This window comes from Microcaecilia unicolor, chromosome 2 (genome assembly GCF_901765095.1).
Source record: "Microcaecilia unicolor chromosome 2, aMicUni1.1, whole genome shotgun sequence".
NCBI classification, from domain to species: Eukaryota; Metazoa; Chordata; class Amphibia; order Gymnophiona; family Siphonopidae; genus Microcaecilia; species Microcaecilia unicolor.
Genome location: NC_044032.1, coordinates 3,900,371 through 3,921,741, shown reverse-complemented (window position 1 = coordinate 3,921,741; position 21,371 = coordinate 3,900,371). Strand labels below are relative to the sequence as shown.

The 21,371-nt window shown below is 46.9% G+C and overlaps 1 protein-coding gene across 1 annotated transcript in view; it reads right to left on the bottom strand.

Annotated features, from left to right (window-relative positions):
- Positions 1-21,132, bottom strand: part of LOC115461767 — a 40,145-nt gene extending 19,013 nt beyond the window's left edge. Inside the window, exons 1-3 of the mRNA XM_030191812.1 lie at positions 20,793-21,132; positions 7,604-7,744; positions 1,635-1,697 (exon numbers count right to left, since the gene is read on the bottom strand). Of these exons, the coding sequence (XP_030047672.1) occupies positions 1,635-1,697; positions 7,604-7,744; positions 20,793-21,132 (544 nt within the window). The remainder of the gene's footprint in view (positions 1-1,634; positions 1,698-7,603; positions 7,745-20,792) is intronic.
- Between the last annotated feature and the right edge of the window lie 239 nt (positions 21,133-21,371).

The window sequence follows — 21,371 nt, the reverse complement described above, 5'->3', positions numbered from 1 at the left end:
CACTGGCAGTGTGTGCTGAGAGGTCGCCACATGCACGCGCCAGTAGGTCAGGTGACATCTGATTCTTGTGCCTGTGTCAGAGCTGAGGTCTGTGCACCAGCCTGGGAGCAAAGAGGATTAATAGTAACATAGTAAGTGACAGCAAATAGACCTGAACGGTCCATTCACTCTGCCCAATAGTCACACTCATGATCAATTCATCATTAAATCAACGAGTGTGATATTATATACTTGATTATGGTCTTTCTTTCGTGTTTCTGGAACAAAGACCACAGAAGTCTATCTGGCCCCATCCTTATGTTCCAACTGCTGGAGTTGCCATCGAAGCCCACTCCAGCCTATTCATGTTCTCATTTGTGGGACACAGACCATAAAAGTCTGTCCAGCACTGTCCTCGTGTTCCAGCCACTGAAGTTGCTGTCTAAGCCCTTTCCAGCCCATCCTAAACCAGATTGCCATGTATGAGACACAGACCATACAAGTCTGCCAGGAATCAGCCCTAGTTCATCACAGCCAGAGTCGCCATTTAAGCGTCACTTGACACATCCACACACATGCAGCCATTTAAGGTTAGGTTTTATATAACTTCCATTTTCTAATTAGAGATCCTCTGTGTTCATCCCATGCCTTTTTGAATTCCGTCATCATTTGTGACTCTACCACCTCCTTAATGGAAGACTTTCCACATTTATGCTGTTAAAGCAAGGAAGAAGAGGAGGAGGAGGAGGAGGAGACAGCACTCAAATAAATTGGTATTCGGTAGATGAGAGGCTGGTGCAGATGCAGCTTACAATTCCACGGGAAGCCCACAGAACTGGTTCCATCCCCGCGGGAACCCCGCAGGAACTGACTCCGTCCCCGCGGGAACCCCGCAGAACAGCTTCCATCCCCGCGGGAACCCCGCAGAACAGCTTCCATCCCCGCGGGAACCCCACAGGAACTGCCTCCGTCCCTGCGGGAATCCCGCGGGTTCCGCGGGATTCCCGCGGGGACGGAAGCCGTGCAGCTCTCTAGTAGGAGGTAAAACGTTTTAAACAACAGCTGGCACTTACAAAGGGCTGGGGCACCCGCACACGTACTCCTTGCACTCGGAGGCCACAGAGACAGAGGGAGGGAGGCGCTGGGTGGCGGAAATCGGAGGAGATGGGAGGCGTGGAACTCAGACGGGAGTGGGGCCGCCGGACTAGAGTGGGCCCATGGAACTCGGACGGATGGGGGTGGAAGGAGGGAGGGAGGGGGGTCATGGAACTTGGGGGGGCGATTGTTTACTCACCTCCTGTGGCTGCTGCTGGGTTCCCTTCCCTCTCACTTCCCATTGGTCCGCCCTGTGATGTCATCCCCAGAGCGAACCAATGGGAATTGTGTTACGAACCCAGGCATCCAGACGGAGGTGCAAATTATTATATAGGATGGGAGAGAAATAGTTGGTGCAAGCACTCCCCCCCCTCCCCCACTTCCTCCTAAGCCAGCGGTTTTTCTGTCAGAAAATCACCCGTGAAAACAATAATGTCTCTGCCAACAGGACACAGAAAGGTTAAGCACTTATTTCAAAACGACACAGTGAGAGTGACAGAGATGTATCTGAGAATCAGATGGAATAAGAGAGCACTGGGAAGGAAGAGACGAGATCTCACCTGGAGGGGTGGGTGACCTCGACCAAATCAGGAGATTATTAATTCTTTGCTGCGAAGAGAATGCTAAAAAAAAAAAAAGCAAGATTTTAAGTCACACATGGCAATTTATTTATTTTCAACTTCATTGCACACTTTAGTCTGTAAACTGCTTACCCCTGCTTTATCAGATGCAGCGGTATAGTAAATGACGATTACATAAACAAATTTAATAAATCGTCACGTAAGGTGTGGTACAATAAAATCTCATAAGTACATAAGTATTGCCATACTGGGAAAGAGCAAAGGTCCATCAAGCCCAGCATCCTGTTTCCAACAGTGGCCAATCCAGGTCACAAATACCTGGCAAGATCCCAAAATGTACAAAACATTTTATACTGCTTATTCCAGAAACAGTGAATTTTCCCCAAGTCCACTTAATAACAGTCTATGGACTTTTCCTTTAGGAAGCCGTCCAAACCTTTTTAAAACTCCGCTAAGCTAACCCCCTTTACCACATTCTCTGGCAACAAATTCCAGAGTTTAATTACACGTTGAGTGAAGAAATATTTTCTCCGATTCGTTTTAAATTTACTACATTGTAGCTTCATCGCATGCCCCCTAGTCCTAGTATTTTTGGAAAGCGTGAACAGATGCTTCACATCTACCCGTTCAACTCCACTCATTATTTTATAGACCTCTATCATATCTCCCCTCAGCTGCCTTTTCTCCAAGCTCAAGAGCCCTAGCCGCTTTAGCCTTTCCTTATAGGGAAGTCATCCCATCCGCTTTATCATCTTCGTCGCCCTTCTCTGCACCTTTTCTAATTCCACTATATCTTTTTTGAGATGCGGCGACCAGAATTGAACACAATATTCAAGGTGCAGTCGCACCATGGAGCGATACAAAGGCGATACAACATCCTCATTTTTGTTTTCCATTCCTTTCCTAATAATACCTAACATTCTATTTGCTTTCTTAGCCACAGCAGCACACTGAGCAGAAGGTTTCAATGTATCATCAACGACGACACCTAGATCCCTTTGTTGGTCCATGACTCCTAACGTGGAACCTTGCATGACGTAGCTATAATTCAGGTTCCTCTTTCCTACATACATCACTTTGCACTTGCTCACATTAAACGTCATCTGCCACTTAGACACCCAGTCTCCCAGTGCCTCGTAATGGTCGTGTTGTAATTTTTCACAATCCTCCCTCGATTTAATGACTTTAAATAACTTTGTTTCATCAGCAAATTTAATTACCTCACTAGTTACTCCCATCTCTAGGTCATTTATAAATATGTTAAAAAGCAGCGGACCCAGCACAGACCCCTGGGAAACCCCACTAACTACCCTTCTCCATTGAGAATACTGACCATTTAACCCTACTCATAGAATACAAACAGCAAAATCTAGAAGAATGGACTAAGGTTTGGCAATTAAAATTCAATGCGAAGAAATGCAAAGTGATGCTTTTAGGGAGTAGAAACCCACGAGAGACTTATGTGTTAGGCGGGGAGAGTCTGATATGTACTGAGGGGGAGAGGGATCTTGGGGTGATAGTATCCGAGGATCTGAAGGCGACGAAACAGTGTGACAGGGCGGTGGCCGTAGCGAGAAGGTTGCTAGGCTGTATAGAGAGAGGTGTGATCAGCAGAAGAAAGGAAGTGTTGATGCCCCTGTACAAGTCGTTGGTGAGGCCCCACCTGGAGTATTGTGTTCAGTTTTGGAGGCCGTACCTTGCTAAGGATGTAAAAAGAATTGAAGCGGTGCAAAGAAAAGCTACGAGGATGGTATGGGATTTGCGTTCCAAGACATAGGAGAGACTTGCTGACCTGAACATGTATTCCCTGGAGGAAAGGAGGAACAGGGGTGATATGATACAGACGTTCAAATACTTGAAAGGTATTAATCCGCAAAAAAATCTTTTCCAGAGATGGGAAGGCGGTAGAACGAGAGGACATGAAATGAGATTGAAGGGGGGCAGACTCAAAAAAGATGTCAGGAAGTATTTTTTCACAGAGAGGGTGGTGGACGCTTGGAATGCCCTCCCACGGGAGGTGGTGGAGATGAAAACGGTAACGGAATTCAAACATGCGTGGGATATGCATAAAGGAATCCTGTGCAGAAGGAATGGATCCTCAGAAGCTTAGCTGAAATTGGGTGGTGGAGCAGGTGGGGGGAAGAGGGGTTGGTGGTTGGGAGGCGAGGATAGGGGAGGGCAGACTTATTCGGTCTGTACCAGAGCCGGTGATGGGAGGCGGGACTGGTGGTTGGGAGGCGGGAAATGCTGCTGGGCAGACTTATACGGTCTGTGCCCTAAATAAGCCAGGTACAAATCAAGGTAAGGTATACACATATGAGTTTATCTTGTTGGGCAGACTGGATGGACCATGCAGGTCTTTTTCTGCCGTCATCTACTATGTTACCACGTTAAATAAATTTGTGACACATCCTACTTTCTTAGTGACCTGGGCTGAGAACCACTAAAGCCAGGATTCAAATACCACTTTCACCACAAACACTGCTTGTAACACTGGGCAAACTACTTTATCTTCCATTGCATTAGGTAGTCACCAGGAATGTAAGCTCTCTGGGGAAGGGACATATGGTACTTAAATACTTATCACCAGGAGGCTTCAAGATCGGGACACAATTTGTTTAATCATGTAACTTGAACATCGATTCTTCCCTTAGTGACCCAACTGGGGCCATGTTTCGGTGCACAGCGCCTGCGTCAGGGGCCTAATAGGTTGTGAATTAAGACTTATGAACTTGAGCAAGAGGGATTGCCTTTGCTCCAATTCCACTGAGCGATCAAATGTATTTTATCGGCATTTAACGGGGAAGTGAAATGGGCAGGGAAGAAGTGAAACCCAACTGCATTTGTTTTCACTAGCTTAGTGTGAACCAGGGGCGTATCTGCGTGGGGCCACAGGGGCCTGGGCCCCCGCAGATTTCACCCTGGACCCCCCTACCACCGACCCTCTCCACCTCCCCCTCCCTCCCGCCCGCCACCAACCCGTCGCCGATCTTTGCTGGCGGGGGACCCCAAGCCCCCGCCAGCCGAAGTCCTCTCTTCCGTGCAGGATGCAAGTTGCAACGCTTCCTGTTCTTCTGAGTCTGACGTCCTGCACATACAACGTGCAGGACGTCAGACTCAGAATTTGGAACTCAGTCTGACGTCCTGCGCGTTGTACGTGCAGGACGTCAGACTCAGAAGAACAGGAAGCATTGCAACTTGCAGCCTGCATGGAAGAGAGGACCTCGGCTGGCGGGGGGTTGGGGTCCCCCGCCAGCAAAGGTAAGTGACAGCGGCGGGGGAGGGTTGGCGGCGGCGGGAGGGGGTGGAGAGTGTCATTGGTGGTGAGGAGGGGGTCTGGCAGTGGCGAGGGGGTCCGGAAATGGCGGGGGGGGGGGGGGGGGGATCAGTGGCGCCGGGGGGGGGGGCTAAAATGTGCCCCCTCCCTCTGGCTCTGGCCCCCCCTACCGCCAGAGTCCAGATACGCCCCTGGTGTGAACTGTAACTGCTACAGTCAGACCCCTGAGGAAGGCTTTGTAGCCGAAACACGGACCGCGTAGGGTCCCGATAAACTGTCTTTGGTGCTCTTACTGGTCTTTTTTGGACCTTGGCTTTCTTCCACTCTTGCGTACTTTGCTGTTATTGCTTGTTTGTGGAAGATTTGGACCTCCCCCAACCTATCCATTGTATAGTAACTGTTATCACATGATAAGTTGTTTGCACACCTCTATAAAAGAGAAAAGAAACCTGAAAAAAAGGGGGGAGGGGGATCTGCCTTCCCTGGGTAGCCAGGAGAGGTTCTCCCATAAGGGCAGACTCAGGAAAGATGTCAGGAAGTATTTCTTCACGGAGAGGGTGGTGAACGCTTGGAATGCCCTCCCGCGGGAGGTGGTGGAGATGAAAACGGTAACGGAATTCAAACATGCGTGGGATAGGCATAAAGGAATCCTGTGCAGAAGGAATGGATCCACAGAAGCTTAGCTGAAATTGGGTGGCGGGGGGAAGAGGGGTTGGTGGTTGAGAGGCTAGGATGGGGGAGGGCAGACTTATACGGGGTCTGTGCCGGAGCCGGTGATGGGAGGCGGGACTGGTGGTTGGGAGGCGGGAAATACTGCTGAACAGACTTATACGGTCTGTGCCCTGAAAAAGACAGGTACAAATCAAGGTAAGGTATACACATGAGTTCATCTTGTTGGGCAGACTGGATGGACCGTGCAGGTCTTTTTCTGCCGTCATCTACTATGTTACTATTTATAACCCATTCTTTCTATTATAGGCTGCTTATAGATATTGCTGTTATTCTTGCAAGAGACAATAAACAATGAAGTTGCTGACGGTGCTGTAAGTTTGGTTATCCCCCACAAGGGTGAGTGTAAGTGAGCGTAGGGTGGGGTACTCACCCTTCTCCTTACTCACCTCTTACCAGTACGCACATTCCTTCAGCTCACTACCTGTGCTTCCTTTCTACCTGCATCTGCTCACCTTAGTAGCGCTATAGAAATGATAAGTAGTAGTAAATGACGGCACATGGCATGAGCTTATCTTACATAAGTACATAAGCACTGCCACGCTGGGAAAAGACCAAAGGTCCATCAAGCCCAGCACTCCGTCTCCGACAGCGGCCAATCCAGGCCCCAAGAACCTGGCAAAAAACCCAAAATTTAATAACCATCAATGGACTTTTCCTTCAGAAATCTGTCCAGACCCCCTTTAAACTCAGCAAGGCCAGCTGCCGTCACTACCTTCTCCGGCAATGAGTTCCAGAGTCTAACTACGCGCTGAGTAAAGAAAAACTCTCTCCGATTTGTTTTAAACCTACCGCATTCTAATTTCATCTTGTGTCCCCTGGTTCAATTATTGTTAGAAAGCGTCAACAAACGCTTCACATCTGTTTGCTCTACCCCACTCATTATTTTGTAGACCTCTATCATATCACCCCTCAGCCGCCTTTTCTCCAGGCTAAAGAGTCCTAGCCGTCTTAACCTCTCCTCATAGGGTAGTCATCCCATCCCTTTTATCATTTTTGTCGCCCTTCTCTGCACCTTCTCCAATTCCTTTATATCTTTTTTGAGATGAGGCAACCAGAACTGAACACAATACTCCAGGTGCGGTCGCACTATGGAGCGATACAACGGCATTATAACATCTTCATGTTTGTTTTCCATCCCTTTTCTAATAATACTCAACATTCTGTTCGCCTTCTTAGCCGCCGCAGCACATTGAGCGGAAGATTTCAACGTCCTATCCACGATGACTCCCAGATCCCTTTCTCGGTCCGTAACTCCTAAAGCGGAACCTTGCATGACATAGCCATAATTCGGGTTCCTCCTTCCCACGTGCATCACTTTGCACTTGTCTTAGTTCACAGGAGACGGTATGACAATAAAGTTGAAGACCGTTCCCCCTGAAGCACCTATCTCTGTTTCTCAAAAGCAATAGCAAAGTAGATTTGCATTATCTCTTGATAGGGGATGGGTCAGGAGGGGGGGGGGAGAAGATCTAAGAGGAGCTGTGGGGGCTGGTGGAATTTTGAGGGTCTGTGAAGGGGGTAGGGTTATTTTCAAAATGTATTTGTCAGTGCTCCAGAAGCTGTTTTGTTACTTACAATGCTGTATTCTATGCAGTGGAGGCAGAGCTGGTGGGGGGAGGCGGGGCTGGTGGTTGGGAGGCGGGGATAGTGCTGGGCAGACTTATAGGGTCTGTGCCAGAGCCGGTGGTGGGAGGTGGGGCTGGTGGTTGGGAGGCGGGGATAGTGCTGGGCAGACTTATAGGGTCTGTGCCAGAGCCGGTGGTGGGAGGCGGGGCTGGTGGTTGGGAGGCGGGGATAGTGCTGTGTCCTGACAATGGCAGATACAAATCAAGGTAAGGTACACACAAAAAGTTGCACATGTGAAATTATCTTGTTGGGCAGACTGGATGGACCGTGCAGGCCTTTTTCTGCCGTCATCTACTATGTTACTATATGTTACCTTGCTCATTACTGGTAGAAGGCAGCTCCTCGGCTAACCAATCTCTCTCGCTGTCTGTCCCGCTTGGAATCACAATCACTTCTGATCTTCTGTTGGAGCTGGTTTCTTGTGGCTCTCTTTGGGTCACTTGGTTTATGAAACCTGGAAACAGAAATGTAAATCAATGATTAATAATGAAGAGCACCTCGAATGGGTAGGTTACGGAGCATTTTAGCAATAGATTAGCAGCTTCGACAGGCTGAAGCCAACATTGGCACTGATGTATTGTAAAGGATGGCCCAGTGGCTCAGCGGATTTGTGTTCAATATACAGGTGCAGCCTCTTCTGGGGTAGGGGCGTCTTTTGGTCATTGCCGAACAGCAACACCAAGTAGCCAGACTTAGGATTCACATCAGCTGGATACTAAAGAAAGCGTGGAGGGGCATAATCGAACGAAAACGTCTATCTCCATGGGCGTTTATCTCCGAGAACGGGTCCGTGAAGGGGCGGACCGAACCGTATTTTCGCAAAAAATAGACGTCCATGTTTTATTCAACAATGTGTGAGCTGGGCGTTTTTGTTTTTCAGCGATAATGGAAAATGAAAGCGCCCAGCTCAAAAATGAATAAATCCAAGGCATTTGTTCGTGGGAGGGGCCAGGATTTGTAGTGCACTGGTCCCCCTCACATGCCAGGACACCAACCGGGCACCCTAGGGGGCACTTTTACAAAAACACAAAAAAAAGGTAAAAGAGCTCCCAGGTGCATAGCACCCTTCCCTTGTGTGTTGAGCCCCCCAAATCCCCCTCAAAACCCACTGCCCACAAGTCTACACCATTACTATAGCCCTAAGGGGTGAAGGGGGGGCACCTACATGTGGGTACAGTGGGTTTGGGGGGGGTTGGACGACTAAGCATTAAGCAGCACAATTGTAACAGGTAGGGGGGAGATGGGCCTGGGTCCACCTGCCTGAAGTCCACTGCACCCCCTAACAACTGCTCCAGTGACCTGCATACTGCTGTCAGGGAGCTGGGTATGACATTTGAGGGTGAAAATAAAAAGTTGTGAAACATCATGTTTTGTGGTGGGAGGGGGTTAGTGACCACTGGGGGAGTCAGGGGAGGTCATCCCCGATTCCCTCTGGTGTTAATCAGGTCATTTAGGGCACTTTTTGAGGCCTTATTCGTGAAAAAACAGGGTCCAGGAAAAGTGTCCTAAATTCTAGCTAAAAACGCATACTTTTTTTCCATTATCGGTGAAATGCGCCCATCTCTGTTCGGCTGATAACCACACCCCAGTTCCGCCTTCGCCACACCTCTGACATGCCCCCATCAACTTTGTCCGCATCTGCGACAGAGTGCAGTTGAAAACGTCCAAAATCGGCTTTCGATTATACCGATTTATTCGTTTTGGGAGATAAACGTCTATCTCCCGATTTGGGTCGCAATATAGGCGTTTTTCTCTTTCGATTATAAGCTGGATAGTAACATAGTAGTAAATGACGGTCCATCCAGCAGTAGCATATGTGTCCGCTGACTGAGGGCCCGATGCACAAAGGTTACCATGCTGGCAATGTTTGCTTTATACTGGTTGTAGCCAGTGTAAAGCAAACGTTACTTAGCGTGAAATACACAAAGGGGGTTTGCATCCCTTTTACTGATCCCTGTAGCAGCTACCGAAAACCCAATGCAAGCTACAGACTGTGAGCGCCTACCTTTAACATGCAAAATTTTACAGCAGGTCTGGACCTTTCATTATGGAGAGCAGCCTGCTTGCACGGGAAAATTTAAATAAATAATTAAAAAAAAGAAAGAAAAGAAACCCAATGGACTGCATTAGGGGCTTATAGTTATAGCCCATTAGTTTATGTAAGACTAAGAGACTCAAATGGGCTGAGATCTGCATTCTGCATGAAACTAAATATTTATTTTTTTATTTTGACTTAAAACCTGCCTCAGAGTCAGCACCTACCTCTCCTGAAATCCAACGTGCGCTGCGTGCCACAATTTCCTTTTCTGGTCTGGGAAGGAAGTGGGAACACCTCAGACAGCCACTCTTAGCCAGCCTTGAGCCTTCCCTACTCAGTAATGGTCCCGCCCGCGCGTTCCCGCCTATGCAGGAAGTTGCATCATGACGAGTCGGGAGCCCTTGTAGGGAAGGCTAACTCTGACTGGCTGAGCCTGAGGCGAAGCAGATGACGACGATTGCTATTTACTATAGTACCGCTAGCGATAAAGGCGGGACTCGGGAGCACTCAGCACAGGACTCGATCATGCAGCGCAGCCCTGAAGGCGCGGGGGAGGGAAAGAGGAGAAACCGCGACGGGCGCAGGCAGCAAGAACGGAAAAGAACAAAGACGGCGACGGAAAATGAGAAACTGCGGATCCAAGAGCCATCCTGCTGCTTTGTAACTTGTGGCTGGGGAGGCTTAGCCTCCCCAAGCCTCTTATACCGGTCGCCTATGGCCAGGGGCGTAGCCAGACCTTGAGGTAGGAGGGGGCCAGGAGGTGAGGAGGCACATTTTGGTCACCACCCTGCCGTCGCCCCCCTCCGCTGCCGCCGCTGTACATCTTGGCTGGTGGGAGTCCCCAACCCCCACCAGCTGAAGCACCGCCGCTGCAAATACCTTGCCTGGCGTGGGAGGGGGGAGTCCCCCAACCCCTGACAGCTGAAGACTTCGTCCAGCACTGGTCTCCAGCACCGCTGCATTGCCTGCCCTGCTCTCTCTTCCCCTCATGTCCAGCATGCTTGTTTTATTGAAACTGAGCATGCCCAACGTGAGGAGAAGAGACAGCAGAGCAGGCAATGCGGCAGCATCACTGCAGATCAGCGCTGGATGAAATCTTCAGCTTGTGGGGGTTGGGGATCCCCACCAGCCAACCAGGGGCCCAAAGCAAATTTGGGGGGCCCAGGCCCTCGTGGCCCCACCTAGCTGAGCCACTGTCTTTTTTTTTCATTTATTAAATTTTTATGACTTATACAACTCAAGCACAGATGAATAAATGGAAATTTGTAATATTACATTCAAATAATTCCCTTTACATACGGTGAAATAATCTAAATCTCATCGACCACAACATAGGGAAACAACCCTACCAGATCCAAGAAAGAAAAATAAAATAAAATCATATAATTATACAATTATATAATATATATATATAATTAGACTAATCTCAGAGAGGTTCTGGCGGGTCCTCTTAAAGACTTGTTTAATAAATCCTTGGAGACGGGAGAGGTTCCGAGGGATTGGAGAACGGCGGAGGTGGTCCCTCTTCACAAAAGTGGGGATAGGGAAGAAGCTGGAAACTACAGGCCGGTAAGCCTCACTTCGGTTATTGGAAAAGTAATGGAAGCCATGCTGAAGGAAAGGATAGTGAATTTCCTGGAAGCCAATAAGTTGCAAGATCCGAGACAACATGGTTTCACCAAAGGGAAATCGTGCCAAACGAATCTCATTGAATTCTTTGACTGGGTGACGGGAGAATTAAATCAAGGACGTGCTATGGACGTCATCTACTTAGATTTCAGCAAGGCTTTCGACACGGTTCCCCACAGGAGGCCCTTAAATAAACTAGATAGGACCCGAAGTGGTGAACTGGATTAGGTACTGGTTGACGGACAGACGCCAGAGGGTGGTGGTGAATGGAGTTCGCTCGGAGGAAGGAAAGGTGAGTAGTGGAGTGCCTCAGGGTTCGGTGCTGGGGCCGATTCTGTTCAATATATTTGTGAGTGACATTGCCGAAGGGTTACAAGGTAAAGTTTGCCTTTTTGCGGATGACACCAAGATTTCCAACAGAGTGGACACCCCGGAGGGTGTGGAAAACATGAAAAAAGATCTGAAGAAGCTAGAAGAATGGTCTAACGTTTGGCAATTAAAATTCAATGCGAAGAAATGCAAAGTGATGCACTTAGGGAGTAGAAATCCAAGGGAGACATATGTGTTAGGCGGGGAGAGTCTGATAGGCACGGACGGGGAGAGGGATCTTGGGGTGATAGTATCTGAGGACCTGAAGGCGACGAAACAGTGCGACAAGGCGGTGGCAGTAGCGAGAAGATTGCTAGGCTGTATAGAGAGAGGAGTGACCAGCAGAAGAAAGGAGGTTTTAATGCCCCTGTATAAGACGTTGGTGAAGCCCCACCTGGAGTATTGTGTTCAGTTTTGGAGGCTGTATCTTGCGAAGGATGTTAAAAAAATGGAAGAGGTGCAAAGAAAAGCTACGAGGATGGTATGGGATTTACGTTCCAAGACGTATGAAGAGAGGCTTGCTGACCTGAACATGTACACCCTGGAGGAAAGGAGGAACAGGGGTGATATGATACAGACGTTCAAATATTTGAAAGGTATTAATCCGCAAACGAATCTTTTCCGGAGATGGGAAGGCGGTAGAACGAGAGGACATGAAATGAGATTGAAGGGGGGCAGACTCAGGAAAGATGTCAAGAAGTATTTTTTCACGGAGAGGGTGGTAGACGCTTGGAATGCCCTCCCGCGGGAGATGGTGGAGATGAAAACGGTAACGGAGTTCAAACATGCGTGGGATATGCATAGAGGAATCCTGTGCAGAAGGAATGGATCCTCAGAAGCTTAGCTGAAATTGGGTGGCGGAGCAGGTGGGGGGAAGAGGGGGTGGTGGTTGGGAGGCGAGGATAGGGGAGGGCAGACTTATACGGTCTGTACCAGAGCCGGTGATGGGAGGCGGGACTGGTGGTTGGGAGGCGGGAAATACTGCTGGGCAGACTTATATGGTCTGTGCCCTGAAAAGGACAGGTACAAATTCAAGGTAAGGTATACACATATGAGTTTGTCTTGGGCAGACTGGATGGACCATGCAGGTCTTTTTCTGCCGTCATCTACTATGTTACTACGTTACTATGTTACACGGCAATTGCCACCACCCTATTTCATTCCTCCAAGCTACCTTATGCAGTGCCCTTTCTGTTAATCACACATTCAGAATTGAAAAATTTTTGATTGATATAATAGTCGACATATACATGGAAATTTAAGGACAAAATTAGCCCCTAAAGGTAAAGTCCGTTGACACAATGCCAAAAAGGCCTTGCGCCTCTCCTGCGTCTCCCTAGATAAATCTGGGTAAATTCTTATCTTAGCACCAAAGAACAGTGAGTCCAAATGTCTGAAGAATAGTCTCATAATGGCATCTTTATCCATCTCCAGGGGCAAAAGTCACTACAGCAGTACTTCTTTGAGTAATAACTTCTATTGACGATTCCAAAAAGGATGTTAAGTTCATACCATCTCCCATTTGAGGTCAATCTATTCCATTTCCAGATTTTACATTCTGAAAATATACAGGAGGCAGTGATTCACTCGACATCCCCAGGACCTCAACCATATATCTTATAACCATATCCACAGTTGATATCAACGGAGATCTTGGAAAATTAGGTAGTCTGAAATTGTTTCCTTGATTGGTTTTCTAGATATTCTATCCTACGTAAGGTAAAGTTATTTTCCTTAATTGAGACTTGGCTTAAATTTTCCAATTTACAAAGCTTTTCCCCAATCTGTTTAACTTCAGAGTACTGTTGGGTGTTTATTTGTTCCTGGGTCAGGATTGCCTCAGACAAAACTTTAATTTCCAACGTATTTTTTGAAATCAGAGTTTGCAAAGAAGAATGCAAGTTGAATCTTAGATCCCAGAGTGACTCCATTGTCACTACGGCTGGTTTACTTATTAAGCCCAATGTAAAGTCAGGAGGGGGGGTTTTGAGGATCTGGTTCAAATTATCATCTATCATAGTAGAAAAATTAGAAAATTGTTGTCCTACCAGACCTCTCTCCACCTCTGTACCAGGCATAGTCAGGCCCCCCCCCCCCCCCCCCCCCCCCCCCCCCGCTCAGTTGGCTCCTCTTCTTCTGAGAGTCGAACGGCAGGCTCCGATACCACGCCTCCTCCTCCTCCTGGCTGTGGGGGAGCCGCACGTTCGACAGGGCTCAGATAAAACCCCGTCTACACTGCCGGCTAACTCGACCAGGTCAGCACTGATAGCAGGGGAAGAGGTCAAAACAGGTCCGGTCGTCACTCCAAATCGTTCCAGTGTCGACTGCTGTGAAGGGTGAGTCCCAGCAGGGGTTGAGGGAAGCCCCTTTACTTTTCCTCGCCTCTTCCCCATTTCTCAATGGGGTTCTGGAATCCTCCCCAGCTCGAATTCCAGAGCGAATCTGAGGGCGTCCGGTGTAGCAATTCACAACGACGCCATCTTGGATCTCTCACCCGCTACGCCACTGTCTTATGCACTATACAATTCATTTTAAATTCTGTTCTTTGCTAACTGGGAACCAGTTGACAGATTGATAAATGGGCACATATGATCCCAGTTCTGTTATGCAGTAGAATACAAGCATAACCTGGTATCAGTGTGTCCAACATATTAATGCCCGCACTTAATGCCACCAATAGAGCAGATATAGTTGTGGGCATCTAGACGCAGTACGGATGTGCATAATTTACAGTACTGTGTAAGTTACTCAAGTAAGTGGGAGCCCTGCCTGTGTTCCACCCCTGTGAACACCCCCTTACAAATACCTGCAAAGTCAGTGGGTAAAATTACTTCAGTATTAACTGGATAAATACCACATCAGAAAATGCTAGGGAGTGTTTCAATTTTTTTTATTTTAGCTACATTTGTACCCTGCGCTTTCCCACTCATGGCAGGCTCAGTGCGGCTTACATGGGGCAATGGAGGGTTAAGTGACTTGCCCAGAGTCACAAGGAGCTGCCTGTGCCTGAAGTGGGAATCCAACTCAGTTCCCCAGGACCAAAGTCCACCACCATAACCACTAGGCCACTCCTCCACTGTTGCTACTATTTGAGATTCTACATGGAATGTTGCTATTCCACTAGAAGTCGGCCCTTGCAGATCACCAATGTGGCCGCGCAGGCTTCTGCTTCTGTGAGTCTGAGGTCCTGCACGTACGTGCAGGACGTCAGACTCACAGAAACAGAAGCCTGCGCAGCCTTCTACATGGAATGTTGCTAGTGGAATAGCAACATTCTATGTAGAATCTCCAATAGTAGGAACAGAATCTCAGTAGTAGCAACATTCCATGTAGAATCTCCAATAGTAGCAACATTCCATGTAGAATCTCCAGTAGTAGCAACATTCCATTGTATAATTATAGTACAGCAAGAGGCAATTCCTTTTAGAACCTCATAACTCCTGGATTACCCCAGTACTAGTGTTATTTAGAGATGGAGTCAGATTAAGGTCACTCCAGCCTTCGGGGGGAGGCTCGGGACCCCCAAATTCTCAACACCATGTAGAATCTCCAATAGTATCTATTTTATTTTTGTTACATTTGTACCCTGCGCTTTCCCACTCATGGCAGGCTCAATGTGGCTTACATGGGGCAATGGAGGGTTAAGTGACTTGTCCAGAGTCACAAGGAGCTGCCTGTGCCTGAAGTGGGAATCGAACTCAGTTCCCCAGGACCAAAGTCCACCACCCTAACCACTAGGCCACTCCTATGACTCGAAGGGCTATGCTGAAGGGTTACCCATATCAGACAGGCCTCTGAGGAGAAGCCAGACAAAGAGTGTCCCAAACTGGGAGAGTGGTAAGATGGCGACCTGAAGTTCATATGCCCAACGGCCCAGCTGCCCTTTGAAGTTTCGTCTTCTTTACGTAAATTTCCTCTCTGCAATTGCAGTTACCTTAACTGAGAGGAAGGGGACAACCAGCGGTCAGCCGCCGATGGCCAGCGCTTTGTCCCCTGAGCAGCAAGTGTGGGACCGCTGCGCGGCGAACTGCCCACAGATGAAAGGGTTGGCGAGTCCTTTGATTATCGCCGGCGAAGGAGTGTCGATGCTCTTGGACCTGGAAAAAACAACTCCATCGCTCCCAAATTATTTAACCACCATGTCCAAAGGAGTGGAGGAGTGAGTTAGAGGCATATGCTGAAACGGAGGACATTTACAGCAGAACCCGAATCGGCGGAACCACTCCTAAACACCTAAGAGAAATCAACTTGGAGTTTTTAGCTCCCATGGAGGTTACATTGAATACCATCTGGAAGGCGCTTCGGGACCTAACGGTGGCAGTAAATAATTTTGTTTCAGATATAATTAGAGAGTTACATGGACAATTCAACTGAACCCTTTGGGAGTAAAAAATTGATATAACAAATGATTCTACATGAGCAAGAAGTGGTTATGATAATAGACCAGAAATTTTGAATAATTAATATCGAGATTATTTTTTTTCCCAGAGTTCCAGGTATGACTCCTAAAGTTTTCCTCAGAAATATTTCCTCAAATTATTACTTTAAAAGGAGTGAAGCCTGTGAAAACTGGGATTACTTTAATCAGTGGGATTTGAATTAGAGACTTAAGTATATGTATTGTTAAATAACTTCTGGTTTTTAAAAGAGAAAGAATGTAATCAGATGTATTATTTCTAACTAATATTGGACAATAAGTATGTTTTCAATGAAATGATTTGACTGTACACCGTATTGGCCTTGAAGAAGCCAACCAGATGATCAATGTGGAATAATGAATTAGACGAGTAATATCTGGGGATAATCAGGTTAATACCACGGTTTCTTTTGTCTGTTTACTGTTTAATTGATCTCCTTATCTTGTTTCACTCTCCCTATTTAGTGGTCTAAGGAAGAGAATAGAATTACCCGACTGAAATAATTCCTACATATTACTTTCTCTGTATTTCCAGCAAGTTGTTTTATCGCTTGTAAAAATTTAAATGTATTTATTTATTGCATTTGTACCCCACATTATCCCACCTTTTTGCAGGCTCAATGTGGTCTGAGTAAGGTTATGATAAAGTCAGTACAGGATTTAAATACAGTTGATCATAAGCTGAGGTAAGAGAGGTGATAGATGGGCTGATGTTGGGTAGGTTGTATGAGAAATGTTTTAGGTGTGTTTGGGTGATTTGGGGAATGAATTGTATCATTGAGGGTGGTTATTGTAAGCTTTGTTAAAGAAGTGTGTTATAAAGAAAAAAAAAAAGAAAATGCTAGGGAGGAAAAGTTCCTAGATGAAATAAATAATTGCCTTCATGGAGCAGCTGGTTCAGGAAACAACAAGAGGAGGAATTATTTTATAGCTGGTCCTTAGTGGAATGCAGTGTTGAATCCGCCTGGCAACAGTGATCATAACATGAACAAATTTGAGTTAATAAATGGAGAAAGCACACTATAGAAATCAACTGCACCAACATTTATTTATTTATTTTTTATTTATTGTATTTGTATCCCACGTTTTCCCACCTCTTTGCAGGCTCAATGTGGCTTACGATATATCATGGATAATGGAAATAGCAAGAGATATACATTTGGTTTTACAGAAGGATTTTGGGTTACATGGTCATGAAGTACAAGATAAGTGGCATTACAGAAGACATTGACAGACATTAGGAATACGAGATAGTAGTATTACAGAAGACACCATCTGCGTAAATGAATGGGTGAAGACTTTGACTGGATAAGAAGTTGGTTTGACATGAAAGGATGACAAAACCTTCAGCAGAAATGAGGGAACCGGTCTCAAAACTACAGGATCTGCCAGGAACTCCAAAAAGGGCTCTCTACAGGACAAAGCCTGCAATTTCAACACTCTCCTCGCCAACAATATAGCTACAAAGAACACTGCCTTCAAGGTACGTCCTTGATGGAAATAGAAACTTACAGCTCAAAAGGAGAATGAATGAGCGCCAAGAGGACCAGACTAACATGCCAAGAAGGAAAGGGAGGCCGCTGGGGCGGACGCAGAACATTTACACCTCTCAGGAACCTAACCACGTCCAGATGACTACCCAAGAGCTTGCCCTTCAATCGCTCCCGAAAAGAAGCCAAAGCCACCAGCTGAACCTAAAGCAAAGCCAAGGCCAGACTTTTTTCTAGGCCATCTTGTAAGAAATCCAGAACCTGTAGCTTCCAAAAGACCAACTATAATAAAATGAAGAAAATGGTAAAGCAAGAAGCTAAAAGGTGCAGCTGCAGAGATTAAGAGCTTAATGCCGGCATGGACATTGTTTCAAAATACCATCTTGGAAGCCCAGACCAAATATATTTCATGTAGTAAAAAAAAAGTGGAAGGAAGGCCAAATGACAGCCAGCATGGTTAAGAGGTGAGGTAAAAGAGGCTAACAGAAGATCTTTAAAAAAATAGAAAAAGCAACCAAATGAAAACAGGAAGCAGCATAAGCACTGGCAAGTTAGATGCAAATCACTGATAAGGAAAGCTAAAAGAGAATTGAAAAGAAATTTCTCAAAGAGACAAACACTTTATCAGGCACATTAGAAGCAGAAAACCTCTGAAAAGAATCAGTTGGACCAGTGGATCATCAAAGAGTAAAAGGGTCACTCATGGAGGACAAGACCATAATGAAGAGACTAGATGAATCCTTTGCTTCAGGCTTTCCTTCTTAGAAAGGAGCTACCGATGCCAGAGACGGTATTTAAAGGTGATGATACTGAGGAACTGAAACAAATCTTGGAAGATGTAAGAGACCAGCCTGCTTATTTTTGAAGGAGAAGGGCGCCCATCTTCCGACACAAAGCGGGAGATGGGCGTCCTTCTTCTAAGGTCGCCCAAATCGGCATAATCGAAAGCCGATTTTGGACGTCCTCAACTGCCGTCGCTTCCCCTCCTTAGGAAGGAAATCGTGTGCAAATGAGCTAACAGTGAGCAGCTCATTTGCATGCAATTTCCTTCATGCATGCCCGTTCCTTTCCTCTGAGATGGGCGTCCTCACTTTCCATTGTCGGCGAAAACCGGGGATGACCATCTCTAAGGTTGACCTAAATTTAATGATTTCGGCATCCCCGACCGTATTATCGAAAGGAAAGATGGACGTCCATCTTGTTTCGATAATACAGGTTGCCCCACCCCTCTACAGGGCCGTCCTTAGAGATGGGCGCCCCCGTTCGATTATCCCCCTCCAAATTAATATGCTAAAGACCTGGATCGAATAATATAGACTCCAGGGTACTGAAAAAGAAATAATTGCAGATCTATGATTGGAAATCTGTTCACCATTGTTAAAATCATCTGAAGATTGGAAAGTGTCAACATAATACCAATTTTTAAAAAGTGTTCTAAAGATGATCTGAGAAACTACAGATTGGTGAGGCTTCTAGGCTATGCAAGCAGTCTCAGCAGCCCTGAGATGGGCGTCTCTAACAACTGACCGCCGCCCACCCACCATAAGGACACCAGAACACAACTTGACATTTTGTCCTTTAGATTGTAAGCTCTTTGAGCAGGGACTGTCCTTCTTTGTTAAACTGTACAGCGCTGCGTAACCCTAGTAGCGCTCTAGAAATGTTAAGTAGTAGTAGTAGTAGAACAGGGGAATCCAGTAAAGCCACCAAAGAGCCAATCATGGCCACTGTCTGAGACAAGATCCAGGGCTCATCTATGGACATTTTCTCTGACCCAGTTTACAATCTTATCACAGAGTTTCAAAATCCCGATGGCTACAATGGAAAGTTTGTTCTCTTCTCTAATAAGTACTAACATTTAGTGTGAGAATTTTAGGGGTGATAAGACATTTTCATCTCTAATTTAAGAAAAAACAAACAAACCTACCTTTAAAAAAAAAAGAAAGAAAAAAAGAGCAAAAATCATATGCAAAGTTCTGCAATGACCTACCCTTTTGGAGTGGAGGAGTAGGCTAGTGGTTAGTGCAGTGAACTTTGATCCTGGGGAACTGAGTTCGATTCCCATTGCAGCTCCTTGTGACTCTGGGCAAGTCACTTAACCCTCCATTGCCCCTGGTACAAAATAAGTACCTGAATATATGTAAACCGCTTTGAATGGAGTTGCAAAAACCTCAGATAAGGCAGTATATCAAGTCCCAGTTCCCTTTCCCTATTGGAGATTCTAAATGGAATGTTGAGATTCTGTTGCTACTATTGGAGATTCTACATGGAATGTTGCTACTATTAGAGATTCTAGATGGAATGTTGCTACTATTAAGATTCTGTTGCTACTATTTGAGATTTTTCCACTAGCAACATTCCATGTAGAAGCCTGCCCTTGCAGATCAGCAACGCAGCTGCGCAGGCCTCTGATTCTGAGTCTGACATCCTGCACGTACATGCAGGACGTCAGACTCACAGAAACAGAAGCCTGCGCGGCCGCATTGGTGATCTGCAAGGGCAGGCTTCTACACAGAATGTTGCTAGTGGAGGAGTAGCCTAGTGGTTAGTGCAGTGGACTCTGATTATGGGGAACTGGGTTTGATTCCCACTGCAGCTCCTTGTGACTCTGGGCAAGTCACTTAAATATCCATTGCCCATGGTACAAAATAAGTACCTGAATATATGTAAACCGCTTTGAATGTAGATGCAAAAACATCAGAAAGGCAGTATATCAAGTCCCAGTTCCCTTGCCCTATTGGAGATTCTAAATGGAATGTTGAGATTCTGTTGCTACTATTGGAGATTCTACATGGAATGTTGCTACTATTAGAGATTCTACATGGAATGTTGCTACTATTAAGATTCTGTTGCTACTATTTGAGATTTTTCCACTAGCAACATTCCATGTAGAAGCCTGTCCTTGCAGATCAGCAAGTGGCCGCCTGCACATACATGCAGGACGTCAGACTCACAGAAACAGAAGCAGCCGCATTGCTAATCTGCAAGGGCAGGCTTCTACATGGACTGCTGCTAGTGGAGGAGTAGCCTAATGGTTAGTGTAGTGAATGTTGATCCTGGGGAACTGAGTTCGATTCCCATTGCAGCCCCTTGTGACTCTGGGCAAGTCACTTAACCCTCCATTGCCCCAGGTACAAATAAGTACCTGTAAATACTATGTAAAGCACTTTGAACGTAGTTGCAAAAACCTTAAAAGGCGGTATATCAAGTTCCCTTTCCCTTGCACTGAAGTTTTTGTTTCACCTGAACTGACCCATCTTTTCGCCCCCTGGCGTTGTATTTAGGTAAAGTGCTTATGTTTGTTGCGCGGATTATAAGGCGCAGTAAAACTAAAGCACTTTACCTAGAAATACTACCCTGGGGGACAGACAGAGGGCGAAAAGATGGGGCAGTTCAGGTGAACCAAAAACTTCAGCGCTCGCTTGAGTAAAAGAGCAGGTCACTGCAGAATTTAGCCTACGAGTTTTGTCAACAGATGCTGCATATTATCTGCAAAATTGCGCGTCTAAACCCGGACACCTCCGCGTCCTGTTTTGTGGGGGACGCTCGGGCTTCTCACCTGGAGCCAACCGCTGCCGGAACCGGGGCCGCCCTGCCCTCTCCCAAATGCTCTTGATCTTGGTGTAGTGGGGAAGGAAGCGGGGGTCTACGGGTTGCCCCCGCAACACCACGTTGTCCATCGCCTTGAAGAAGGTCCTCTTCAGCGCCATCCACTTGCTCCGGCACTGATCCGGGGTGCGCAGGTAGCCCAGTTCGGCCAGCTCGCTGCTGATCTCTCGCCACAGATCCTGGTTGCGTTGTCTGCTGGAAGATATCAGCTGCCTAAAGCCGGGGAACCGGCGGACGGCGCCCAGCAGGATGCGGACCTCCTTCCCCAGCCAGCGCTTGCCCCCGGGCATCTTGGCTGGTAGGGTCCGGACTCCTAAGCAGCAGGCGAGTCCCCGAAGTGCAGCACTAGTGACACAGCAAACCCAGGAAGAAGTTCAGAGGCTCTGGGCTTCCCCGGTGTGGCAAGAACTAGCCTGATGCCTCCCTCCCTCCCGAGCCAGCGATTGCCCCGGGCTCTGCCTCTCCAAGGTAGCAGGAGAATCTTTCTGATCTAATTTGTGTGTCTCCTTAAGCACAGGTAGTTTTGTGG